At 55.2% G+C, this 27,256-nt stretch overlaps 1 protein-coding gene across 2 annotated transcripts in view; it reads left to right on the top strand.

Annotated features, from left to right (window-relative positions):
- Positions 1-27,256, top strand: part of CDCP1 (CUB domain containing protein 1) — a 52,010-nt gene that overhangs the window by 20,459 nt on the left and 4,295 nt on the right. Inside the window, exons 2-9 of one of the 2 annotated variants that reach the window (XM_070050941.1) lie at positions 8,881-9,090; positions 13,579-13,941; positions 15,076-15,444; positions 19,677-19,898; positions 21,203-21,583; positions 23,577-23,939; positions 26,487-26,574; positions 26,933-26,992. In XM_070050941.1, the coding sequence (XP_069907042.1) occupies positions 8,881-9,090; positions 13,579-13,941; positions 15,076-15,444; positions 19,677-19,898; positions 21,203-21,583; positions 23,577-23,939; positions 26,487-26,574; positions 26,933-26,992 (2,056 nt within the window). The remainder of the gene's footprint in view (positions 1-8,880; positions 9,091-13,578; positions 13,942-15,075; positions 15,445-19,676; positions 19,899-21,202; positions 21,584-23,576; positions 23,940-26,486; positions 26,575-26,932; positions 26,993-27,256) is intronic. The other variant, XM_051851680.2, reaches the window with a different exon arrangement.

Genomic DNA, 27,256 nt, shown 5'->3' with positions numbered 1-27,256 from the left:
TTTCTGATGTCCTGGGGAGCCAGCAGCGTGGCGATATTTCACTCAGTCTTATTGGACTGCGTTGGTGAGAACAGACCGTGCTGGCTGTGTGTGGGGTCCCAGGGGCAGGATTTGCTCGGTGGAATGGTCATTTCCTGGGCCCCGGGGCTCCAGTCCTGCATCTCAGGCTAATTCACCTGCCTGGGCCCTCTCTGTGTGGTGGTGTTGGGACCTAGCAGTGCGGGTCAGGTGCAGGCGTGCAGGGCACATCGCAAGCACTCGTGCAGTGTCCGTTGTTGTCCAGTCAGGCCTGGGATCTGGACTCCAAAGACTGCCCCTGCCATGGAGACAAACTAGGCTCTGACACTGGTGTTTCAGTTGTTTCTTTCATGACTGGAGGTGAACTATTTCCACATAGGCAGGGCTGTGTCTTCCTTTCACTGGTGAGACTTACACCTTAGTTTATGGTCTCTAAGAGATGTGGCCCTGGGGCCAGCGCTGTGGTGCAGTAGGTTAAAGCCCTGGCCTGCAGCACTGGCATCCAATATGGGTGCCAGTTTGAGACCCGGCTGCTCCACTTCCAATCCAGCTCTCTGCTATGGCCTGGGAAAGCAGTAGAAGATGGCCCAAGCCTTTGGGCCCCTGCACCTGTGTGGGAGACCTAGAAGAAGCTCCTGGCTCCTGGCTTCAGATCGGCACAGCTCCGGCCATTACAGCCAACTGGGGAAAGAACCATCGGATGGAAGACCTTTATCTCTCTATATATATGCCTCTCCTTCTCTGTGTAACTCTGACTTTCAAATAAATAAATAAATCTTTAAAAAAAAAAAAAAAAGAAAAGAAAAGAAGAAGAGATGTGGCCCAGGTCCCTTACAGATGGATGTACGCTGTGTAAACCAGGTATCCCCGGCCTGAAGACTCCCAGGTTTGGGGATGGGACAGCGCCCCCTCCCCCCAGCAGGCCCTGTGACCTCGGCCCCCGGGTGGGGCATTTCACGTGAGAGGAGCAGCACTGCTGCATCTTCCGCGGGGTGTCAGGACCAGGCTTGGCAGCGTCCCTGAAGCCCCCGAGGGAGTTGGAAAGGTTGAGGGGAGGTGGGGCCAGAATGCCCCTGCTGCCTCCTGAGCCCAGCGGACTTGGGGAAGTGAGGTCACCTCACCGGGCCTCCCTGGGGTGCTGGAGTCACATGAGTCAGCAGGTGTAGAAACATGAGTCAGCAAGTGTAGAAGGGCCTTGGTAGTGAGCGAACGGGGCAGGGCCAGGGCTGGGGCGAGGCAGGTAAGGGCGCAGACCTGAAGGAGGCCTGTGATCCCTTGCACAGCCCCCGTGTGGCGGGAGCAGGGGTGGGGGGTGGGGGGTGGGGCGGTGCCTCCTTACAGCCGGCCCTGCAGGTGCCTTACCTGCCTTGCTTGCTTTCCCCACTCCCCATCCAACCAGCTGGGACTCAGGGCTTTCGACTCAGAGCCATGCTGGTGCTAGACCTCCGTCAGTGGTGCCCATCACGGGTACTCGTAGCTGTGATGTGCTGTCATTAACCGTGTCAGCAGTAATAACAGCTACTAGTAACTGCCTGGCGCCATTCTCAGTGTTTTATAGGGTGTCACTCATTTAGGCCTGACAAGCATCCGTTGTTACCCCAGCACGCAATTGAGGACAATGAAGCATGGAGGAGCTAAGGAGTTGGCCCCAGGAGGCACAGCTGGTGGGTAGTAGAACCAGGAATAGACCTTAGCCAGCCTGATTCTGTTTTCTCCTTCTCCTCCTTCCCCTCCTCCTCTTCCTCTTCCCTCCTCCTCCTCTTCCCTCCTCCTCCTCTTCCCTCCTCCTCCTCTTCCCCCTCCTCCTCTTCCCCCCTCCTCTTCTTCCCCCTCCCCCTCCCTCCTCCTTCTTCCTCTCTTTCTTTCTTTCTTTCTTTCTTTCTGTCTTTCTGTCTTTCTTTCTGTCTTTCTTTTTTCGTTTGAGAGAGACAGAACTGTCATCCACTAATGGCAGCAACAGCCAGGGCTGGGCCAGGCTGAAACCAGGAGCCCAGAACCCAGTCCAGGTTTCCTATGTGGGGAAGCAGGGAGCCACCAACTTGAGCCATCAGGGCTGCTTCCCTGGGTCTGCATTAGCAGGAACCTGGGATCAGGAGCCACAGCTGGGACTCTAACCCAAGCACTCCAATATAAGATGTGGCATCCCCACCAGCACCTTAACCACTGGGCCAGACACCAGCCCTGACAGCCTGGTTCTAGAATCTGCACGCTAAACTGTCATATGAAGCTGTTAACGTGTGCTGGTCTCCATGAGTAGAGCCCACTGTCTGTGGCCAGCAACCAAGTCCTTGTCCACTTCTCCAGCCCCTTCCTTCCCCACCCCCACCAGACTCCGTGAAGTGGCTCCAAAGCAGCCCTAGTCTTCACACTCCTGTGTCTGCACCTGCCGTCCCCACCACCCATCCTGCCTGACGCCCATCTCACTGTTCTCAGCTCACAAACTCCTAATCATTCTTCAATACCCATTTTAAGTTGTGCCTCCTCTGTGAAGCCTTCCTTAACCGCCATGCCCTGCGGGTTGCTGGCTTCCCCACACCTTGCCCGAATCTTCAGAGTACCTTGAACTTCCTGGGTACCCTCAAGTTGCTGACTGTTGGGTGAGATGTGGTAGCAGACAGACTGGCAAGTATACATCCATCTTAGGAGAATTCAGCCATTGCTCTCTGCAAGGCACAAAGGTGGGGAGAAGTCATTTACAAGGAATAGGTCTCCCCCCTCCTCGGGGTGAGTCGCTGCCACTTCCGGCAGGTTCTCGTGCTATGAGCATCCCTGCTCCGAGCGAGCGCCCACCACGACTTCAGGAAATGCCTCTTGCAAAGCTGGCTCCCGCGGGCAAGTCACGAGTTCAGCTGTGCTCATGCCGAGGGACAGGGATCCACTCTGCAGCCCAGGAATCCCCAGCCTCCGGGCTTGTTGAGACAGGAGGGAGGCCCGTCAGTGATGTGACATCCTCCTGGGGGAGGACAGGACTGTTTTGACCCCACGCGATTTGCCCCCGATGCGCTGGCCTTGGACTCTGGCACCCACAGAGGCTGTGACCCACGCGCCTCACTGATTCACCATGTTCTGGGTTTCTGAGTCTGCTGTGCCTCCTTCCACCCCAGGCGCTCTTCCGGGGCTGCCTGCCGCTTAGTGGGTGCCTGCTGGGAGCAGCTTGGTTCATCCCACGGAGCGGAGGGAGTGAATGAGATGCGAGCCCCACCCCACCCCAAAACCACACCTAGAATGGAGACAACTGGTTCTGATGCATCTAAAAATTTTTAATTTACACTTGCCAGTCTCTTACATGGAAATTGACCTATCCAGGGTGGGGGTTGGGGGTGGGGAACCATCTCCCTGGTGTCCATCTCCCAGGATCCTCTTTCTTGGCATTTGTTTCCTTTGCTGTAATGCAGACTTGCGCAGAAGTAGGCCAGTAGGGAGAAGTTGCAGGGACCGTGTCCTGTGCTGCGGTGATTAATGAACGGTGAATAATGAATGGTGATTAAAACCGTTGGAAGTCCCTGCCTGAGAAGCTGCTGGCGGGGCGGAAGCGCGCACAGGCGGCCTAATAAGGCCAGGTCAGGAGGCAGCAGGGCCGTGAGTCATGAGCCCCCAACTGGGTGCTGTGGAGCCTTTGTGAAAGCCCAAAGCTGGGAGCCCACGCGCTGCCACAGCGCATCAGACCTGGAGTTTCTGTCCACAGGGTCATAGATCTTCAGGATTAGGCTGACGAAGCCACAGATGCCTGCCCTTAGAGTCCAAAGACAGCGGTGTTGAAGAAGACACCGCCCGTCACCGTCCGTTTTCTTGAAATTGTAGTGCATTTAGCATGAAGTGCTCAGCTGGGGCAGGCTGGGGCGGAGCCCAGCTGTCATGTTTCCTATTGCAAGGAGTGATTAACGGCGGGGGTGGGGTGTTGGTGGTGGATTCTGCCAGCTGAGTGTTCTACAGCCCTGAGCCTTTGTGATCCAGCGAGCTTACAAGCCACTCCACGCCAGCACTGGGGGTCCCGGGGTCATTTCTGTGGCGGGGTACAGTTACTGTCTTACTCCTGCTCGCCCCCTCCCACTGACTTATCATCGTGCAGGGTTGGGAGCTTTAAAAATGGCAGTCGGGTGAGCCCTACCCTGAGTCACCCCCTTCCTGACTTGGGGCGGTGAGGGGTGGGAGTGGGTGAGGCTGAGCACTGGAGCTTGGCGTTTTCTCAAGACCCTGAGCTGGAGCCAGCTGGGGATTGTTCACGGCCCAGCTCTGTGGTGTGGGTCACTGGAGGAGGGGTAGAGTCCACGCTGGGCAATAGAACGTGCTAGGCTGGTCCCCTCGGAGTCAGTGCGGAGAAGCATGGCGAGGTGGTGAGAGTGCACAGGACTGAGTCCCTGAACCTCCCCCCCCCCCCCCCCCACGCACAGGGCTTCCTCTTATTCTCCTGAAGAATGGATCTGCACGAACATCTCTTCTCTCTGACTACAGCCCCTGGCAGCTGCACCTGGAAAATGATCCATTTAGTGTCTGCCACTTCCTTAAAGTAATAATAGTAACGGAACAGTCAGCAACTGATAAGGACTGCTCCAGCCCTAGAGGAGAAGAGCAGCCAGAAGGGGCAGCGAGAATGAGAAAGAAATTGGTGACAGAGCTAAGGCAGGCTGCAGCCCCCAGACTGGATGCGGCTCCCCGTGGTGGGGAAGAGGCCGGCTTGGAGAGCCAGGGGGCGAGCCAGGGGGCGGAGGCTGTGGAGAAGCAGCCACGCCCTCAGAGACAGGGCTCCAAGCATTTCCTGCACAGAAGGTGCTGATGTGACGATTACAGGAAAGCACAAGGGTCCTAATCCCCAGCCCGGACAGTTGGGTTTCTGACTGTGGATCTGGATTCTCTTTTAAGCCGCTGTCTTTAAAAGGCCCTCAGCCTCAGGTCTGTCTCGGAAGGTCCTGCACCACTTGAGGATGAAGGCTTTGAGCACATGAACTTGTGCCTCCGCAGGCGCCTTGCTGTCGAGCCGTTGCTTCCCAGGTTCAGGCATTGCTGCTCCCGCCGCGGCTCACCCGCCCTGGCGGCAGCGCAGCGGCACTGGCGTTCGGAGTGCACTGCAGACGAGGACGTGGTGACTGGTTTTCTACGAAGCTCTTTCGGAATTGGGTCGGCTTCCACGTGGGCACCGGGCGCTGTCGGGTCCGAAGCCGCCGCTGAGAAAGATGGACAGGTTCCTGCTGCCCTGCTGCAGGGAGCCTGCAGCCTGATCGTGGGAGGTGGCTGCAGGCGGACAAAGAGCTGTGTCCTCAGTCGGAGATGAGAGAGGGGTGAACACAGAACAGAGGACTGGGTGACTGGGTGATCTGGCCAGAGGAGGCCGCTCTCAGGAGGTCACTATTGGCCGGACAGGGAAGACAGAAAAGGACCCAGCTCCAGAGAAAAGCGCATTTCCAGGGGCTGGCACTGTGGCTCAGCAGGTTAAAGCCACAGCCTGCAGTGCCTGCATCTTATATAGGTGCCGGTTCGAGTCCCAGCTGCACTGCTTCCAATCTAGCTCTTTGCTAATGTACCTGAGAAAGCAGTGGATGATGGCTCAAGTGCTTGGGCCCCTGCACCCACGTGGGAGAATTTGAAGAAGCTCCTGGCTCCTGGCTTCATCCTGGCCCAGCCCTGGCTTTTGTGGCCATTTTGGGAGTGAACCAACAGATGGAAGATCTTTCTCTCTGTCTCTCCCTGCCCCTCCCCCCAACTCTGCCTTTCAAATAAATAAATAAATTTTTTTAAAGGAATCAAGACCAGCACGTGCAAAGGCCCTGGGGAAGGACCAGTGTTGATTTGTGCAAGAATGAAGGCTGGGGGAGTCCGAGCACAGTGGCTGAGTGGGGGAGGGGTACAAGCAGAGATGAGGGAGATACGTTTGGCTCTCAAAATGAAAACCTAAGCCCTCGACAGAGTCATGAAGTCAGCTGTGCTGGTTCCCAGGTGCTCAGAGAGGCCATTGCCAACAGCGGCTGGGGGTGCTTACAGTACCCGTGGCGCTCCCCACTAACTCAGGTACTGATCCCAGGGTCAAAGCTGGCAGAGCAGGCAGAGTTGTTCTAACCCGTCTCCCTCCTTTCACAAATGAAGGAACAGAGGCTCCAAGAGGCTAAGTTCTCATCTGGGGAAAAAAAAAATCTTAAGTGAAGTCAGAAGGCAAATGAGAAAGAAGGGGAAATATTTGCAGTTCGCAGCCTCAGGTCGGGGGATTAGCTTCCTTACCTTATAAAGCTGCTGGCCAGTGGAGCTGGAACAAAATGTACAAGGGCAGGGAGACTCAAGCCTTGGACAGAAATCCAGGCGTCTGACCACACACACAGCTGCTCTGAGCAATGGGGATCCAGCGCGTCCCGTGGCGGGAGCAGCCAGGCACTGCAGAGACTGAGCTGCAGGGTGCCCTGGGCTCAAAGGGCTGGCGCCAGCTCTGTATGGTTGTCTGGGCACAGGACTGCAGCTTGACTGAGCAGGCCACCAAGGAGCTTTGGGGAGCGATGAAAATGTCTCTCTGTAGCTTGACTGTGGTGGTGGTGCTGGGCAATTGGATATACAGCTTTGTCAGAACTCTTTGGGGCTGGCGCTGTGGCGTAGCGGGTAAAGCTGCCGCCTGCAGTGCCGGCATCCCATATGGGCACCGGTTCAAGTCCTGGTTCTCTGCTATGACCTGGGAAAGCAGTGGAAGATGGCCCAAGTCCTTGGGTCTCTGCACCTGCATGGGAGACCCAGAGGAAGCTCCTGGCTCTTGGCTTCAGATTGGCACAGCTCTGGCCATTGTGGCCATTTGGGGAGTGAACCAGCGGACGGAAGACTCCCCCTCCCCCTTTCAGCCTCTCCTCTGTGTAACTCTGACTTTCAAATGAATAAATAAATCTTTAAAAAAAAGAGAGTTCTTAAAATGGGTTGGTCTTTTTAAATGTATATAAATTATGCCTCAGTAAGGTTAACTTAAAGAATAAATTTTAAAAGGAAACATAGACAAGCTTTTGGTTAACTTGCCATGCATTTGTGCATTCTTTGTGGAGCACCTGCTGTTCCAGGGGCTGTAAGAGGTCCTGACCCATCTGTATCTGTCTGCACCAGAGCACAGTCCCACGGTGGCACCCACTCTGGCCCCGTGCGTCTCTGCAAGCCCTGGGTTCCCTCCCCAGGACCCGCCTGCATATGCCTGTCCTGTCATCTGTCAGGACACCCGCTGTGGAGACCCAGGCTGGCAGGGGCAGGGGCTGGGGCTGCTCAGAAAGAATGCGGCCCTTTCTGTCTGAGAGCACTCGAAAACCTGTAGGGAGAGCGGAGGGGCTGGGAAGGCCGTCGGTTGTTTCTGGACCAGGGCCCCCCTGTGCACACCACTGCCTGGTGACCAACCCTTCTCGCTCACTGGGAGGTGTTGGCCTAGCTGTTTCTGCTGTAGCATTGTTCTGCTGTAACTTTCCAAGCTCATTGACACAATGTTTAACTTCCGCAAACCATTTATTAACCCCTACTTTTTTTTTATGGTTGATTGATTTGAAAATCAGAGTTGTAGAGAGAGGTCTTCCATCCATTGGTTCACTCCCCAAGTAGCCGCAACGGCCAGGGCTGAGCCAGGCCGAACTCCTGAGCCAGGAGCTTCAGCTAAGTCTCCCACGTGGGTGCAGGGGCCCAAGCACTTGGGTCATCTCCTGCTGCTTCCCCAGGCACCTTAGCTGGGACCTGGATTGGAAATGGAGCATCCAGGACACAGACTGGCGCTCATATGGAATGCTGACATAACAGGCAGAGGTTTTACCTGCTATGCCACAGTGCCAGCCCCACCTAGCCCCCACTTCTGTATGAGTAGGTGTGTGGTATCTAAGTGCGCATGTGTGTATGCATGCATGCATGTAGGTAGGTACTGGGCATACATTTCTGCACGTTCACATGTCTCTCTACACATGGTGATTTCCATACATGGACTTTTCTGCTCTTTGAGAAGGGATGTGACGGTTTCTCTGACTGTTGCTGTCTGCGTTGCTATAGCAAAGTGTCTGAGAATGAGTAATTTACAAAGAATAGACATTTCTTGTCCAGGACGCAGTGGGATGCAGGTGACCGGCTCTGGCTTCCCACTGAACAGCAGCGTGACTCTAGTGTGCTATAAGGGAAATGGAACGGCTGTTGCCCAGGTGCGACTGGTTTTTGCTGTGTGTATCTGTTGAAATGTTGCCCTGCACCCCTAAAGTGTGCAGGTATTTCCCGTTAAACCAAAACTTGAAAAATTAAAACAATACAAAGGGGGCTGGTGTTGTGGTGCAGCTGGTTAAGCCACTGCTTGCAACATCAGCGTCCACATAGCAGTGCTGGTTTGAGTCCCATATGCTCTGCTTCCAGTCCAGCTCCCTGCTGATGCGCCTGGGAAAACAGCAGAAGATGGCCCCCAAGTGCTCGGGCCCCTGCCATTCATGTAGGAGACCTGATGGACTTCCTGGCTTCCAGCTTCAGCCTGGCCCAGCCTTGACTGTTGGGAGCATTTTGGGAGTAACCAGTAGATCTGTCTCTCTCTGTCGCCTGCCTGGAGGTGCCACCCTCAGCTCCTCATCCAACCCTACTTACCTCCCAAAGGCCCTGCCTCCCAGTGCCATTAACGCAGGGATTTGGGGGTAAGATGCCCACCCGTGACCTCTCGGAGGACACATCCAGTACTGCACAGGAGGAGGCTCTTTGCTCTGGGCCAGCAGAGTGCTTTTGACGTTAGAAACATGTGAACGACCCACGCGAGAGACAGGTGTTGGGCAGCTTCCTCCTGCATCTCACAGCTGATGAAGTCAGCACACCTGCTTCAGGCCCAGAGGGAGGGGAGAAAGGGCTCAGAGGGGCCTCCCAGGACCCACAAGGTTCACTTCCTGTTCTTGCTACTTTCAGGTGCCTCTGAGATCGCGCTGCGCCCAGGCAGTGGCATCACACTGGTCATCCAGCCGAGGACCCCGGCCCTGCCCGGGAAGCCCTGTTACATCTTGACTTCCAAAAGACGCGACACCACACTGGCCATCAGGTCTGGGGAAAGAGCAGCGTTTACCTTCAGCTGCCAGAACCCGGAGAGCCACTTTGTCATGGAGATCCAGAAGAGTGTGGGTGAGTCCCTGCACCTGCCTGCCCCTCCTCCCGCGCCAAGCCAAGGAAATGGAATTAAAAGATGAACGTATTTGGGGATAGAAAACGATTTTTGAAATCCGTGCGGAGTTTTTTCATCCTGGGCACTTTCTGTGAGCCTTGGGAAGACCCCTCCTACCCTGAGACCGCGCCCTGATGTGGGCGGTCCCGCTGATTCCCAGTTGGTCGTTTGATTTCGGCTTCAGAGGAGAACCCCGCAGAGAGGGGAGCTTGCTGTGGGTGGCTCCGCCCAGGAGAGGGACCCAGGTGCCCCAGCTGCAGGGCCAGCGCCAGAGACACCTGGGAGCCGTAGATCCTCAGGTGTGGGCGGCCGCGCCCCTGTGCTAGAAACACCTGGCGGATGTAGACCGAAAGTCCAGGGCGTGGGAAGACAAAAGAACCGGAAGGTTGTGGAGATAAACCGGAATTAAGACTGAATCGGGCCCGGGGAAAGCAGCCACTTGGGAGCCCGATGCGAGGCTGCTGGTCATGTGTCCTGACCACGTGACTCCGCGGGGTTGGGGGTGACTGCGTAGCCCCTTAGAGCTGCATGGCCCCTTAGGTTTCTGGTTGGTACAGTGCAGGTCCTCGTACCAAACAACAGAGTTGTTCCAGACAGAACAGAATAATGAATTGAAGATAAATGACATCTAAGAATTCAGCAGCCTCTAAACATTTCGCAGTTTTATTATTTATAACTTGAGTTTGGGGTAGGAGATTGATGATGGAGATAATAATCACGCATTTATTTATATTTTCTCAGTCATTTTTAATTGGGACTATTTTAACCATTTTAGTGCCAAAGTAGGAATTCATAGATACATTAACAACGGGAGCACAGTTTCTGGTCCGATCAAAGCAGTACTTTAGAAAGGAGGGGGTCATGGCCGGCGCCGCGGCTCACTAGGCTAATCCTCCACCTAGCGGCACCGGCACACCGGGTTCTAGTCCCGGTCGGGGCACCGGGCTCCTGCCATCGGATCAGCGCGGTGCACTGGCCGCAGCGCGGCGGCTGCGGCGGCCATTGGAGGTGAACCAACGGCAAAGGAAGACCTTTCTCTCTGTCTCTCTCTCTCACTATCCACTCTGCCTGTCAAAAAAAAAAAAAAAAAAAAAAAAAGAAAGGAGGGGGTCATAAGGATAGGGAAAAATTAAAATATTAAAAAGCTATTTTAAAACTACATGTGGGGCCAGTGCTGTGGTGTAGCAAGTAAAGTCACCGCCTGCAGTGCGGGCATCCCATATGAGCGTCGGTTCAAGTCCCACTGCTCCACTTCTGATCCAGCTCTCTACTGTGGCCTGGGAAAGCAGTAGAAGATGGCCCAAGTGCTTGGGCCCCTGCACCCACGTGGGAGACCTGGAAGAAGCCCCTGGCTCCTGGCTTCAGACTGTTGCAACTCCAACTGTTGTACCCAACTGGAGAGTGAACCAGTGAATAGAAGATCTCTCTCTCTCTCTGCCTTTCCTTCTCTCTCTATGTAACTCTGACTTTCAAATAAATAAGCAAATATTAAAAAAAAAAAAAACCTACACGTGAGAGGGTGGATGTTCGGCCAGCAGGTTAAGATGCCACTTTGGTGGGTGCCAGAGTGCCTGTGTTCAAGTCCCAGCTCTGCTCCTAATTCCAGCTTCCTGCTAACATGCACCGTGGGAGGCTGCAGGTGTTGGCTCATGTACTTGGGTCCTGCCACCCACATGTGGGATCTGGACTGAGTTCCTGGCTCCCAGCTTTGGCCAATCCTATCCCAGCTGTTGTGGGCACTGGGGGAAGTGAACCAATGGGTGGGTGCTCTCTTTCTCTCTGTCTCTGTTTCTAGCTTTCTCTCTCTGTCTCTCTGTTTCTGTGATTCTCCTCTCAAATAAATTATTTTTAATTATTTGAAATAAGTTTGAAAAAATTTTAAGTTACATTTTACTGAAGTCAAGATCTGGTGTTCTACAAAGACTGAAAAGTCTCCTGACTATTGTTACGGAAAAAAGGATTAAAAATAAACAGCATTAGAAAAAAGGTGGGGTGGGTGTTTGGCGCAGTAGTAGAGATGCTGTTCAGGACACCTGCATCTCATACCAGGGAGCCTGGCTTTGAGTCCTGGTTTCACTTCCCATTCCGGCTTCCTGCTAAGGCATCAAGTACTTGGACCACTGCTACCTACCTGGTTCCTGGCTGTTGCAGCCATTTGCAGAGTGAACCAGTGGATGGAAGAGTCTCTCTCTGTCACTCTGCCTTGCAAGTAAATAAATAAATATATATTAAAAAAAAGTCTTGCAGGTGAGTCTGTTGTGGAGCCAGTGCCTAATAGGGTTAAGTAATCCGGCAGAGTACCGAAAACCAGCCCTGGGCACAGTGGAGGTGTGGGGAGACAGCTACTCGAGGCCAGGGTTTGAAGGAACGACATAGTTTGGTGTAGGTAATGCAGTTTCCCTGCATTCTGAAAACAGGTACTATCTTTACTCACACTTGGCGTCTAATTTTAGCCGTGTTAGTCACCGCGTTATCTAACCCTGTTTTATGGGTTCAGCAGCACAGTTCATTGGCAGGAACGAAGGTTGACCAAACACAGCCTGGGTTCCTGGCCTAGCCCTGCTGGGTATGGCAAGAGCCTGGAGCCTAGCACCGCTGTGCACAGGCGGCAGGTTTGGCCTCGAGTTCTGAAATTCTCCCATGAGGCCACTTCCAGGCCATATTCTTTTCAGAGATCCCGAGAGGGCAGGAGTAAAGAGGCCCAGGTCAGGACTGGAGGAGGCTGTCACACCTTTTAGGTCCCCTGTGCTCAAGACCAGAGAGAGACCTTACTGTCCCCCTCCGGCTCTCTGTCATTTCTCCTGCACACTCTCCTCTTTACTTCCTCCTTAGGAGAGGTGGTTTCCACTTGGTCTTGAAAGGCTTAGGAAACAGCGGGCGTCCAGGGGTTTGCCTTAAAATTTGTGCAACTGCAGTGGTGATAAAACATCAGCCTTAAAGCCACGGGGCTGGAAGACGGCTCTGCATCTGGGTTGCAGCCCTCCAGGGAGCTGTGCCTTCAGGGTGTACTCACAATGATGATGACCGTGTTGATGGACCAGTTGTAAAAGGTGGACCTTGGCACTGTACCCTGAAAGTTGGGAAACTGTGACTCCTCAGAACAGGAGGAGTAGGGGATCGCAAAGTGAACACTGATGGCCTCCGTCTGGCTTCCCCTAAGGCTTGTGCGGCAGCCACCAGGTGGACCAGGAACGCAGCCTGGAAACGTGGTAGGCAGAGGGTGTGCTGGGGTCTGCTGCCCTGGAAGCAGAGCCTGAGACCAGGATTTTTTTTTTTAAGATTATTTATTTATCTGTTTATTTGAAAGGCAGAGTTACAGAGAGAGGGAGAGAGACAGAGATCTATCAGCTGGTTCACTCCCCAAGTGGCTGCGATGGCCAGGGCTGGGTGAGGCCAAAGCCAGGAACCTAGAACTCCATCCGGGTCTCCCATGTGGGTGGCAGGGGCCCAGGTACTTAGGCCTTCTGCTGCTGCTTTCCCACGCACGTTAGCTAGATCAGAAGTAGAGCAGCGGGCTGGCGCCGCGGCTCACTAGGCTAATCCTCCGCCTTGCGGGGCTGGCACACTGGGTTCTAGTCCCGGTCGGGGCGCCGGATTCTGTCCCGGTTGTCCCTCTTCCAGGACAGCTCTCTGCTGTGGCCCGGGAGTGGAGGTTGACCCAAGTACTTGGGCCCTGCACCCCATGGGAGACCAGGAGAAGCACCTGGCTCCTGCCTTTGGATTAGTGCGGTGCACTGGCCGCAGTGTGCCGGCCGCGGCGGCCATTTGAGGGTGAACCAATGGCAAAGGAAGACCTTTCTCTCTCTCTCTCTCTCTCTCTCTCTCTCACTGTCCACTCTGCCTGTTAAAAAAAAAAAAAAAAAAAGAGCAGCTGGAACTTGAACCAGCACTCATATGGGGTGCCAGCGTTGTAGCTGGCGGCTTAACTCAGCATACCACAGTGCTGGTCCCCTGGCACAGGGATTTTTTCTGAAGTCGTTTATCAATAAATTGTCCTGGGAAGAAACCTGTGAACAAGGAAAGACGTTGGGGAGAGGTTAAGCACAGAGGTAGATGTCATGTTAACTGCAGTCCAGCCTTGTCCTGACCACACCCCCTCACCAGGACTCTGGAACATGGCTGCATCCCCAGGTGGTGTCGCTTGAAGCAAGGAAGTCAGGCATTTTGAACTGAAAGCAGCGGTTAGTGGCTGATTACCCTGGTGACTGTCACTCCCCTTTGGGTCAGAGCCAGCAGAATGTCTTAGACTGTTCTGGTCCGAGGTGGCTCCCCCAAGCTCCGGTGCATCCCCGAAGCAGGTGCCTCTATGAGCCTTTGGCCACTAAGACTGACAGCAGCTGGGGATGGGTGCGCCCACCTGGGCAGCATCCCAGAGTCTGCGATGCTAGGGGCCGCGGCAGGTGGCCTTGCAGCACCTGTGATGAGCATTGCTTTCCTGTCTGTTTCAGACTGCGTGTCGGGCCCGTGTCCCTTTGGGGAGGTGCAGCTGGAGCCCTCGACGTCGGTGTTGCCCGCCCTCAACAGAACTTTCGTCTGGGACGTCAAGGCCCACAAGAGCATCGGGCTGGAGCTGCACTTCTCTCGTCCCCGCCTGAGGCAGATCGGCCCTGGCGAAGCTTGCCCGGACGGCGTCACTCACTCCATCAGCGGCCGCATCAACACGGCTGAGGTCAAGATCGGAACCTTCTGCAGCAATGGCACCGTGTCCCGGATCAAGATGCAAGAGGGGGTGAAGGTGGCCTTGCACCTGCCGTGGTTCCACCCCAGAAACTTCTCGGGCTTCAGCATTGCAAACCACACGGCTATAAAACGTGAGCGCACCCTCCCCTCCCGACCGTTCCCGTCAGCCTCAGTGTCCGCAGGGAGCTCCCGCTGTTCTGCCGGGGGCATGGGGCCCTGGTTCTTGGTGTGGGTGCTGTCTTCCCTGTCACACACACGCGGTGCAGTGACCCTTATCTTTGTGCTGTTTACGTGTGATATTTGTTTTCAGAAAGCGATGTGGGATTGGTTCTGTCGACCCACGTAGCAGCTCTGTTTCTAGCTTCGTTATCTTCTTTCTCACTCACACTTTGTATAACTGCATCGGTGGTGTGCTTTGAGCCACCTTGCACTGGCTCAGGAGACAGCTGATTGCTAAATGTTCAGGAATTTGAGGAGCCATTATTAAAAATAAGACTATGGGGCAGGCTTCTTGCCCGGTGATTCAGCCATCACTGGGATGCCTGCCTCCTCTCTCCGTGCCTGGGTTCAAGTCCTGACTCTGAGTCCTGACTCCAGCTTCCTGCTAATGCAGATCCTGGGAGGCCGCAGTGATGGTTCAAGTGGTTGGGTCTCTGACACCCACATGGGAGGCCAGAACTGAGTTCCCGGCTCCCAGCTTTGGCTCCCCAGCTACTGGGGAGTGGGCCCGTGGATAGGGGCACTCTCCCTGCCTCTCAAATAAAGAAAAAAGTGTTTTTCTTTTTTTAAGATTCATTTATTTATCTGAAAGGCAGAGTTAGAGATCTTCCCATCCACTGGTTCACTCCCCAAATGCTGGGGCTGGGCCAGGCAGGAGCCAGGAGCCAGGAGCCCCATCCAGGTCTCCCATGTGGGTGCAGGGACACATGTACTTGGGCCATCTTCTGCTGCTTTCCTAGGCGCATCAGCAGGGAGCTGGATTGGAAATGGAACAGCCAGGACTTGAACTGGCGACCAGATGGGATGCCAGTGTCATAGGTGGCAGCCTCTGTTTTAGAATTGGAGGTCACACTCAGAACTCGTCCCTCCCTAATTCTCTTAGTGCATTTCGCTGCCTCTGTGCCCCCGAGGCCGTGCACGGTGTCTGTGTGGTGGAACGCCAGTGTGTGCCGAGCCACCGCCCAGCACCACGTCTCATCCCTCGCATGTCCTCACTCTCCCACCCGGGGCCGCCTCCTCCGTGCTGACTCGCTTCCTCCCGGTAGGTCTGTGCATCGTCGAGTGCGTGTTCGAGGGTGAGGGCACGGCCACCCTGATGTCGGCCAACTACCCGGAAGGTTTTCCCGAGGACGAGCTCATGACGTGGCAGTTCCTGGTCCCCCCGCACATGCGGTCCAGCGTCTCCTTCCTCAGCTTCAACGTCTCCAACTGTGAGAAGAAGGAGGAGCGGGTGGAGTACTACATCCCGGGCTCCACCACCAACCCCGAGGTGTTCAAGCTGGAGGACCAGCAGCCCGGGAACATGGCCGGGACCTTCAACCTCTCCCTGCAGGGCTGCGACCAAGATGCCCAAAGTCCAGGGATCCTGCGGCTGCGGTTCCAGGTTCTGGTCCAGCATCCACAGACCGAGAGCAGTAAGTGCGCCCCCTCCTCCTGTGGGAGCAATTTGCTGGTGCTGGTTTGGTGCAGAATCCTAGGTTGCAAACAGAATTCCTGCAGAATTTTAGAGGCCTTGTTCCGTTGTTTTCTTTCTTTCTTTCTTTCTTTTTTTTTTTTTTATTATTTTTTTGACAGGCAGAGTGGACAGTGAGAGAGAGAGAGAAAGGTCTTCCTTTTGCCGTTGGTTCACCCTCCAATGGCCGCCGCGGCCAGCGCACCACGCTGATCCGATGGCAGGAGCCAGGTACTTATCCTGGTCTCCCATGGGGTGCAGGTACCAAGCACTTGGGCCATCCTCCACTGCACTCCCGGGCCACCGCAGAGAGCTGGCCTGGAAGAGGGGCAACCGGGACAGAATCCGGCGCCCTGACTGGGACTAGAACCCCGTGTGCCGGCACCGCAAAGCGGAGGATTAGCCTAGTGAGCCGCGGCGCTGGCCCCAAATAAGTAATTTTAAAAAAATAATAATAAATGGGCCGGCGCCGCAGCTCACTAGGCTAATCCTCCGCCTAGCGGCGCCGGCACACCGGGTTCTAGTCCCGGTCGGGGCGCCGGATTCTGTCCCGGTTGCCCCTCTTCCAGGCCAGCCCTCTGCTGTGGCCAGGGAGTGCAGTGGAGGATGGCCCAGGTGCTTGGGCCCTGCACCCCATGGGAGACCAGGAAAAGCACCTGGATCCTGGCTCCTGCCATCGGATCAGCGCGGTGCACCGGCCGCAGCGTGCTGGCCGCGGTGGCCATTGGAGGGTGAACCAACGGCAAAGGAAGACCTTTCTCTCTGTCTCTCTCTCTCACTGTCCACTCTGCCTGTCAAAAAAAAAAAAAATAAAAAAAAATAAAAAAAAAATAATAATAATAATAAATGAAGAAATGAGCTCAATGTGGAAATGCGCTAAGAGATGGAAAAACCAAGCATTTCCTGAATCAAATCATATTTAAGGTAGCAGCCTTAGAATCTGTACTCTGGCTGTAGACATGACATCACTCATTAAAGCATTCGTGGACACAATGATGAAACTTACATGGGAACAGGCAGGAGTTGAGAGATGGGACCACCCAACAGACAGACATCTCTGTTATGGGTCTGATTTGACACTGAGCTCCCTGGCAGTCGGTGCAGAAGGAGCAATTAGTATCAACGTGGTTCTGGTTACCGGGAAGGAGGAAGCAGAGCAGCGCTGGCTGGGCTTGCGTGTTTCTCCACGGGCAGGGGAAGGCGGGACCTGCTGGGCGGCAGGGTTAGCACCCTTGACACGGACAGTGCCACCCTGCACAGGCAGTGTCTTAATTTGATTCCTTCCTGTAAAAGCAGAGGGAATAGAAAGGAAAAGCTGTTCAGTGAAAAGTGATCTCCCGGCCGGCGCCGCGGCTCACTAGGCTAATCCTCCGCCTTGTGGCGCCGGCACACCGGGTTCTAGTCCCGGTCGGGGCACCGGATTCTGTCCCGGTTGCCCCTCTTCCAGGCCAGCTCTCTGCTGTGGCCAGGGAGTGCAGTGGAGGATGGCCCAGGTGCTTGGGCCCTGCACCCCATGGGAGACCAGGAAAAGTACCTGGCTCCTGCCATCGGATCAGCACAGTGCGCCGGTTGCGGCGGCCATTGGAGGGTGAACCAATGGCAAAGGAAGACCTTTCACTCTGTCTCTCTCTCTCTCACTGTCCACTCTGCCTATCAAAAAATTAAAAAATTTTAAAAAATTTAAAAAAAAAAGTGATCTCCCAGGATTGGCAGTATAGAACCCTCTGGGGATGACTTTACAGAGGGAAACGACCCTTTTGTGTGTCGCTGTGTATGTGGTCATCTGTTCTAGAGTGGACATAAAGTAGCCCCATTGGCTCACCTGGCCATGGTCATTCTGGGACGTCATCCGGAGAACTGACACGTAAATCAGGCCTGCCTCTCTGCACTGTGTATTTCTAATGATGACATCATAGAAACCACTTCTGTGACCCATAATCAGGCATCCCCTGAATTATGCCACACATGTGTCTTTTCTTTTCTTTTCTTTTTTTTTTTTTTTTTAATTTTTTGACAGGCATAGTGGACAGTGAGAGAGAGAGACAGAGAGAAAGGTCTTCCTTTTGCCGTTGGTTCACCCCCCAATGGCCGCCGCAGCCGGTGCACTGCGGCCGGCGCACCGCGCTGATCCGATGGCAGGAGCCAGGTACTTCTCCTGGTCTCCCATGGGGTGCAGGGCCCAAGCACTTGGGCCATCCTCCACTGCACTCCCTGGCCACAGCAGAGAGCTGGCCTGGAAGAGGGGCAACCAGGACAGAATCTGGCGCCCTGACCGGGACTAGAACTGGTGTGCTGGCGCCGCAAGGCGGAGGATTAGCCTAGTGAGCCGCGGCGCTGGCCCAGAAATGTCTTTTCTTGCTAAAATTCAGGCATCACAGACAAAGCTAAGATGCCCCTTGGCTACTCACACTGTCCCATCTTTCAGGGCCCTCTCCTGGGGTGTGTTGTTGGTCTTTCGTCTCTCCACCTGTGCAGCCAGCCACATCTGTGTGGAAATAGCTGTCTTCTTTCACGCGGATCCTGTCGTCGGCACAGCATCGTAGTCCACGCACTGCTCTGCAGCCTGCTCTTTGCCTGGTGCTACATCTGGGATCTGTAGACCTGCATGTTTAGATCTCCCGCATTCCTCTTACCTGCTGCATAATATTCCACTCGTGAGTGTCCCAGAGCTGACTGAACTGTCCCGTGCCAGGTGGCTCCCAGTTTTCCATAAGTGGGTCGATGGGTGGTGGTGCTTGGAGTAGAACTGAGTCCCCGTGCTGAAGTGAAACGCAGGCACACGCTGCCAGGCATGTGGCCGGGGTCACGGCGGGTGCGAGGCTCATTTTTCCACTCATTCCCAAGCTGTATCAGCTGTATCAGGCTGCTGCAGGCTTCCACTGCCCACGGCCTGCCCAGCACTCCGCATGCCAGAGGTTTCCATTGTTCCAGCCTCTGAGTAGGGGATCTAGTCACCTTCTCACTTGCTCTTCTCCAAACTTTTCGCGTTTGGAGTCTTTGGACATTTTTATCTCCCATGAACTGTTCAGTCTCGATTGCAAGCATTTTCTGCCTCCTGTCCTTTAACATGACTGATGGCACTTATTGTCTGACAGATATATTAATCTTCTAAGCCTTTTAGCAAATTTTTAATTGACACGTAGTGATTGCACATACGTATGGGGCACTGCGTGACATCTCAGTATCTGTATACAGTGTGGCATAATCAGATCAGGATAACTGGTAGGCCTGGCATTGCAAACGTTTATCGTTTGTGTTGCAGACATTCAAAGTCCTCCCTCCTAGCCACTCTGAAATGCACAGGTAACTGCTGTAGACCGTGCTCACCCTGCTGTCTGGAGCACCTGCAGCCCTGTGCCTCCTCTCCAGCTGCACTGCACGGCCCCTGCCCAGCCCCTGCAGCCCCGCGCCAGGCTCTAGTAACCCCTGTTCTGTTCTCTCCTCTGTGAGGTTGGCCTCTTAGCCGCTGCAGGGAGAATGTTCAGTATGTCTCTTTCCGTGGCTGTCTTAACACACTCGGTTCTGTCCCTGTTGCTGCACCAACAGGGTTTTGTTCTTTTCTGTAGCTGAACGGGGCTCCTGTGCGTGTGTATATCCCACATTTCCTTACCCAGTCATCCTCCGTAGACGCCTGGGGTGATTCCCTGTCTCGGCCCTTGGGAATGGTACCGCAATAAAAATATATGTGGCCTTTCCTTTTCTTGCTTTTCTTATACGTGTTTAAGCCACGTTTGTGATGAAGTTGCCTTGTTTTTATCAGGATTAAGTCCACTTATTTTTCTCTCTTTTTTTTTAAAGATGTTATTTATTTATTTGAATGGCAAATTACAAAAAGAGAGAGAAAGAGAGGTCTTCTGTCTCCTGATTCACTCCCCAAATAGCTGCAATGGCTGGGGCTGGGCCAAGCTGACACCAGGAGCCAGGAGCTTCATCCAGGTCTCCTACGTAGGTGCAGGGGCCCAAGCATGTAGGCCATTGTCCACTGCTTTCCCAGGCAATTAACAGGGAACTGGATAGGAAGTGGAGCAGCCAGGATTTGAACCTGTGCCCATATGGGATGCTGATGTCACAAACAGTGGCTCTACCTGCGTCGCTACAGTGCCAGCTCCTGGAGAGGTTTTCTACGAACTTTTGCCATTTCGTGTGGTTGCTGCTGATTCCTGCTCCACGCCTGCTTTCTATTTGTGGTTTCAGATAAGACCTACGTGGTTGACTTGAGTAACGAGCAGACCATGTCATTGACCATCGAGCCACGGCCTGTCAAACATGGCCGCAAGTTTGTCCCTGGCTGCTTCGTGTGCCTGGAATCGCGGACCTGCAGTGCCAACGTCACCCTGACACCTGGCTCCAAACACAGGATCTCATTCCTGTGTGACAACCTGACCCGCCTGTGGATGAATGCCGAGAAAACGCTAAGTACGCCCTGGAGTGCCTTCACCCTGGGCCGCTTCCTGCCGCCCTCCCCTCCATGCCCTGTCTTCTGGGTGGTGGTCCTGAGGGGGTCATAGAGGGAGTGAGATAGTCACCCAAGTGCAGGTGAGCAAGGGCAGCAGTGGGCTGACAGTGCGCCCCCTGCAGGAGCAGCCTGGCTGGCACAGGCATCCCCCGCATTGCTTTTCCCTGTGCCCATACACGTGTGTCTGTGCCCAGGCCACAGTCTCCCTCCTGTGCTTGGCCTTGCCCTGCCTGCCCTGTCCCTGCACCCCCAACTTGTCTTCTGCATGAGACTGACAACCTTGTGGCCTTGGTTTGTTCCACTTTGCATCTGTGTAGTCACTGGCAGTGCTGGGCAAGTGTTGGTCACTTAAAAAAGAGTGATGAGCGGAGGGTGGCAAAACCAGCAGTCACCTTCCTGCTGGCCCACCACCATCTCTGCCATGGCTGCTCTGACAGGCTCTGCAGCATGGGAGCTGAGGCCATGTAGCCTGCCTGAGGTTACCTGGTTAGGAGGTGGCACAGGGGGACCCGCGCTGAGAGTTCTCTGAGGCCGCTCACAGTTCTCACCACTCCACAGAGCTGCCGCCCCGCCTCTGGGGATGCTGGGCAGTCTGTGTGTGGTGAGGGAATTGAGCCCGAACCGTGCCCGTGTGACACTTAACCATGTGAGACCCAGGAAATCCTGCGTAAAAGGAAGATCAAAAGTGGATCCTGGCCAGCGCCGCGGCTCACTTGACTAATCCTCCGTCTGCGGTGCCAGTACTCTGGGTTCTAGTCCTGGTTGGGATGCCGGTTCTGTCCCGGTTGCTCCTCTTCCAGTCCAGCTCTCTACTGTGGCCCGGGAAGGCAGTGGAGGATGGCCCAAGTGCTTGGGCCCTGCACCCGCATGGGAGACCAGAAGGAAGCACCTGGCTCCTGGCTTCAGATCGGCACAGCACACCAGCCGTAGCAAACTTTTGGGGGGGTGAACCAACGGCAAAAAGGAAGACCTTTCTCTCTGTCTCTCTCTCACTGTCTAACTGCCTGTCAAAAAAAATAAATTAAAAAAAAAAATTAAAAAAAAGTGGAGCGTCCCCCAGAAGTCTGTCCTAGGGTCACAGGACAAGAGAGAGGGAGGAAAAGCTGGCGAAGGAGGCAGCAGCGAGGGGCAGCCTGGGAGCTGAGACCCCCAAGAGCAGAGCAGGGCTGCTGGCAGGCGTCCAGCCCCAGGCCAGCGGCAGCGGTGAGAAGGGTGCCCTCCTGGCCTCCTCCAGGCGTGGGTCCCATGAGCTCCTCTCTTCCAGGCTGCCTGGACCCCCGCTACTGCCAGAGGAAGTCCTACCGCCTGCAGGTGCCCAGCGACATCCTCCAGCTGCCCGTGCAGCTGCATGACTTCTCCTGGAAGCTGCTGGTGCCCAAGGACAGGCTCAGCCTGGCGCTGGTGCCGGCGCAGAAGCTGCAGCAGCACACGCACGAGAGGGCCTGCAGCACCAGCTTCAGCTACCTGCTGGCCAGCGCCGTGCCGGGCCAGGACCTGTACTTCGGCTCCTTCTGCCCCGGAGGCGCCATCGAGCACATCCAGGTGAAGCAGAACGTGTCGGTGACCCTGCGCACCTTCTCACCCGGCTTCCAGAAGGACGCCTCCAGGCAGGTGCTGAACGTGTCCTTCATCCCCTTCTTCAAAGGTAAGCCGTCTGTCCCCGCCACCCTGCTGCCTTAGTCCTTTGGGTTCGGGGCTCGCTCTATAGTTCCCTTCATTAAGCTGCTGATTTGCAGAGAAAGGGTGGCATGACGCGTTGGTCCTCCCACCAGGAATTTGAAAGATGGTGAGACCTGCTCCCGGCGTTAACCTTAATGTAGCGTGGAAAATTGCAGAGGTTAAAAATAAGAAAAATCTGGAGTTAAGCCACCACCTGTGAGGCTGGCATCCCACATGAGCGCCGGTTTGAGTCCTGGCTGGTCCACTTCCAGTCCAGCTCCTTTTAATGGAAAAGCAACAGGGGTGGCCCAGGTGCTTGGTCCCCCACCACGCATGTGGGAGACTCAAGAGGTTCAGGATCCTGGATCTGGCCTGGCCCAGCCCCCGCTGCTGCAGCCATTTGGGGAGTGGACCAGTGAGTAGAAGATTCCACCACCCCTCCTTCTTCTATCATTCCGCCTTTCAAATAAATAGAAAAAAATAATAATAAAATCTGGCAGTGGGAGGCAGTGGTTGGTAGGTGGCAAGACAAACCAAAAAAAGGATTTGATTGTTTCTTGGGAGCAGGGAGAGAAACAACCAGATATGCCCGATCCTGGCTTTTTAAGGTGGTGCTGACATTTCTGTGATTCTGCGTTTACAATTCCGAGTGCAGTGTGCAGCACTCTGAGCAAAGGCCATGGGAGACAGGTGCATCCCCGTCTCCAGTGGGGTGCAGCAGGCCCTCCTGGAACACCAGACCAAGGCGTTCGGCGTCCTCACTCACTCACTCACCACTCTGAGCTCTCCGGGGTTGATTTTAAAAGCCACAGCCTCCACAGTACAAGTGCTCCAACAGTTACGAGCGTTAGAGGCCGTTTCAGCATTGACCGAGACCTTTATCTGAGGGCTGCTTTGTCCTTCTGTTCTCGGAGGCGGGCGTGGGAGGAGAAGCCTCTTTGGCCGTGAGATTAGATTCCATGCAGGCTCCCTGACATCTCCAAGGTGACCAGAGGAACTCCTTCTGGGGAGTCTCTGGCAATCAGACGCGTTCTCATCCGCCTGCAGCATTGGGCTTTTATCTCGCCTGCGGGTAAGGACTGGATTCGCTGACCTGTCAGGGGCTCCTTCAGCTTCGCAGTTCTAGAATTCTTCCCAGAATTCCAAGTTGTCGGGTTTTTTTGTTTTTTAAGGTTTACTGATTTATTTGAGAGGTAGAGTTAAACACAGAGACAAAAAAAAAAAGGTCTTTTATCCACTGGTTGACTCCCTAAATGCCCACAATGGCTAGAGCTGGGCCAATCCGAAGCCAGGAGCCAGGAGCTTCTTCCAGGTCTCCCACATGGGTTCAGGGGCCCAGGCACTTGGGCCATCTTCTATTGCTTTCCCAGGCCATTAGCACGGAGCTAGATGGGCAGTGGAGCAGCTGGGTCTCAAACCTGTGCCCATGTGGGATGCTGGCACCACAGGCAGAGGCTTAGCCTGCTACACCACAGCACCGGCCCCTCCAAGTTGTTTTCATGCTGAAGATGGAAATTGGGATGTGTCATTCCCACGTGGAGCCGGGCAGCAGATAAGAGTTCACTGGGTTGAGAGCATTTCTAGAAGGAAGCCAACATAACCACTAGTTTGGCAAACCAGTGGTCTGGTTTTGAGGTTTGCTGATTGATCGATTGATTGGAAGACCTGATATGTGCCGAATAGGACTGTAACTATGCAGCCTGCTGCACTGACCTGTCCCGTAGCCATCAGCCACCTCCTGTGGCCAGTGAATTAAAATTAACCGTGCAATTCTTGTGTCCCATTGGGCACTTACTGCAGGTGCTCAGCAGGCACACGCGGCCGGTGGTTGCTCTGTGGGGTGGTGCGGGTGCAGCACACGTCCAGCCCTGTGGACAGCGGTGTGGGGTGGCGCCCATCCAGCCAGTTCAGCATCAGCCCCTGGCTGCTCCGGCTCTCTGTGTCTTGGCTGAGTGAAACAACAGCTTCCTGTCCTGCAGAGGAAAGCATTTTCACCGTGACCCCAGACGCGAAAAGCAAGGTCTACCTGAGGACCCCTAACTGGGACCGGGGCCTGCCGTCCCTCTCCTCGGTGTCCTGGAACATCAGCGTGCCCAGCAACCAGGTGGCCTGCCTGACCCTCGTCAAGGAGCGGATGGGCGTGGTGTGCCAGACCGGCCGCGCGTTCATGATCATCCAGGAGCAGCAGACCCGGGCCAAGGAGATCTTCAGCCTGGAGGAGGTGCTGCCCGAGCCACGCGTCCGCCGCCGCAGCTTCTGGGTCAACGTCTCCAACTGCAGCCCCGCCAGCGGCAAGCAGCTGGACCTACTCTTCTGGGTCGCGCTCACCCCGAGGACTATGGGTAATGGCCTCCAGGGTCTTTTGGGGATGGGCACCTAAGAGATAAGGAGCAAGTGGGAGCGCCAGGTCAGAAGATGCAGACAGATTCGCAGCTGTCCACAAGTCTGTGGGCTGATGCGGCAGCAATGCTGCCTCCAAAGCCACCCCAGAACGTAGTGGCTTAAAAAACAGCTGTTTGTTACCACTCCCACGTGGGCTGGGCAGTTCTGGCTTGAGCTGGGCTCGTGGGCCTCACTCCCTCGTGCACCTGTGGACAGCTGCAGGTTGGCTAGCATGCTTTGCCAGTCCTTGCCCAGGCACTGTGCTGTCTGGGGCCCAGCCAAGATCATCCAGGACAACTGGACTTGGCTGCCCTCCGTGCAGTCTCCTGTCCAGGTCTCACAGCAGGGGCAGAGAGGTTTGTGGCATGCTGCGTGCGAGGTCTCTCTTGTTGGGTGGGGAACGTGCACACTGCCTCTTCTACGCTGTCCTCATGGCCAGCCTTGGTGCTCTCGGTCAGTCTGTCCCCCATTCTTTCCTCTTAATAGCTCTCTGGCCTAGGGCAGGTCTCCTCCTTCCCCCACCATCTCCCTTATCTGTAGAGAGTACACGCTAGCAACCGCATCCTGAAAGGATCATGGGGGTTCAGTGTTGGGCGTGAACATGTGGGGACCAGGGGCGGGCCTCTCACCCAGCAGTTAAGATGTGGCCAGGAATGCCCACATCCACTGTCAGTGTGTCCTGGTTCAGGCCTCTGGCTCCTCTCCCAATTCCAGCTTCCTGCTAATGCAGACCCTGGGTGGTAGGGGATGGCTTAAGTAGTTGGGTCTCAGGCCGGTGCCATGGCTCACTTGGCTAATCCTCCACCTGCGGCACTGGCACCTCAGGTTCTAGTCCCAGTTGGGGCACTGGGTACGAGTCCTGGTTGCTCCTCTCCCAGTCCAGCTCTCTGCTGTGGCCCGGGAGAACAGTGGAGGATGGCCCAAGTGCTTGGGTCCCTGTACCTGCATGGGAGACTGGGAGGAAGTACCTGGCTCCTGGCTTCGGATCGGCATAGCACCGGCCATGGTGGCCATTAGGGGAGTGAACCAACTGAAGGAAGACTTTTTCTCTCTGTCTCTCACTGTCTATAACTCTCTGTCTCTCTCTCGCTCACTGTCTAACTCTGCCTGGCAAAAAATTAAAAAAAAAAAAAAGTAGTTGGGTCTCTGCCACCCATGTGGGAGACCTGGATGGAGTTCTGGGCTCCCCACTGCAGCCTGGCCATTGTGGGCATTTAGGGAGTGAACTAGTGGATGGAAGATCTCTCACGGTCTGACTCACTGTCCCTCTCTCTCTCTCACTCTCTCTCAATTGTAGTAATCAATTTAAAAATAAAAATAAGGCAAACGTGGGGAGGTGGAAAGTGGGGTGGGTTTTTAATCCACTCCCGTGAAACACTGGGATGGTGAAGTGCCCTCGGTGTCAGGCTGAGGAGCCAGGCTGGGAGCTGCCTGTCATTTGCCAAGTTACCAGATGCGAGGTGAGCTCTGGCCAAGAGATGCCCGAGAAGCTGCGCCCCCAGGGCCTTGTCTGCTCTTGGTTCGGTGATGGCTGCGGAGCACAGGGTGTTGGAGCCACAGGGGTGGAGGCTGTTTTCTCCCGGCCCCTTCCCCTTCCTATGGGCAGAGAAACTGAGTGTCCTGCTGGGCCCACACCCCAGCTAGCGGCAGAGGGGCCGAGAAGGGGCCAAAGCCACGGGTGGGAAGCTCCCCGCCTCCTCTCTCATATTCATTTCCTGCCGTTGCTTCCTCTTCCTGTTTCCTTGGAATCACACTTTGCGTTTTCTCAGTGCACAGCCAAGAAGTTCTGAATGCCTGTCTGGCGCGGGGTTCCCGCTCTGCTCTGTTTTCTGTTCCCTGTGTAGAGCTGTAGGAGGCTGGCACGAGCAAGACAGCGCTCGCCGCAACTGCTTTGCGTCTGCCTTTGGACGCCCAGCTTTCTGCTGCTCTCTCTGCTCTGTCCTTCCCCACAACAGGCTGGAGGGGCCAGGGACACCCCCATGCAGCCAGCAGTGGCCTTGGGAGCACGGCTGGTAGGTCCCCCAGTTTGTCTAAGTTTGCATGCAAACTACCCCGAAGATTTAGTGATTGAGACATTGTTTTGTTTTTGCTCAGTTTGTGGGTCAGGACTCGGGACAGGGCACAGCAGGGTGGTTCATCTGCACAGGGTGACCTGGGGCCCCAACCAGATGCCTTGAACCAGCTGGAGGAGGCTGGGATGGTAGAGGGGAGTCCTACGACAGGGACCTTGGTTCTCCCTTTAAGCTGGGCTGGGTTCTCTCCCCATGAAGCCGTCACGTGGCTAGCTTGGGCTTCCTCGCAGCATGGTGGCCTCAGCACAGACTTCTTACACCGAAGAAGGAAGTGCAGGCTGACATTCCTCTTAGAGCGTGGGCCCAGAACTGCCATGGCTGCTTTCTGGCGGCCAGCAGATTGCAAGGGAGGGGACTGGAGCTGCTGGGGGCTGTCTCTGGAGACGACTCCGGTTCACCGTCGGGCTGACCACCTGTCCTGTGTTCTGCTCATAGACCTCACGACCGTCATCAGCGCAGCGGTGGTAGGTGGCGCCTTCCTGCTGTTGGCCCTCGGACTCATCATCTGCTTTGTGAAAAGGAAGTAGGTGACACTCTCGGCCGGCTCTGGCTGGCGGGACGCCCCCTCTGGCCACACAGCCCCGGGGTATTGTGGGTCACTGTGAGATGACACTGCCAGTGTGAGCAGGGGAGGGGAAGAACACAGATGGTGACACCGTCACTCCGTGAGTCACACTTTCTGTAAGTTGACTCTCACGGGGGGGGGGGGGGTGGTGGCAGGGGAGGCTCAAGACAGCCACTCCTTCCGTTACTTTGAGGCAAGAACAGCATGACGCCAAGACTTGTTCTGCAGCTTCTGCCCTGTGCCTGTTCATTGAGCCCCAGGCCAGGTCTCCCCAAGCCACCACTCGATTTTCTAAATTCTCCTGTTTCTCATTAAGGTCATGGAGGAAGGGCGAAATCTGTGTTCCTTCATGTGATGGCTTGATCTACCAGAAAAGGCAATGAGGATTTTTTTTTTTTAATTAACCATGACTCTGAGCAGACAACTGAACTTCCTGGTGGGCAGTGAGGCATTCTAGAAACGTCTGGCCTGGCGGGGAGGGCCTAGCTCACAGCAGACCCAGGGAGGGTCTTCTTCCCCCTGCAGTGGTCGCTCACGTACCGCATGGGGAACGACCTCACAAGGTGAAGCATCATCTTGCCGCCTGGCCCAGGAAACATGCTGGTCTGGGGTGCATGGGACGCCCAGTGCAGTGGGGAGA

The sequence above is a fragment of the Oryctolagus cuniculus genome, chromosome 10 (assembly GCF_964237555.1).
Source record: "Oryctolagus cuniculus chromosome 10, mOryCun1.1, whole genome shotgun sequence".
NCBI classification, from domain to species: domain Eukaryota; kingdom Metazoa; phylum Chordata; class Mammalia; order Lagomorpha; family Leporidae; genus Oryctolagus; species Oryctolagus cuniculus.
The sequence above is the reverse complement of the archived record's forward strand: the minus strand, read 5'-3'. Positions and strand labels throughout refer to the sequence as shown.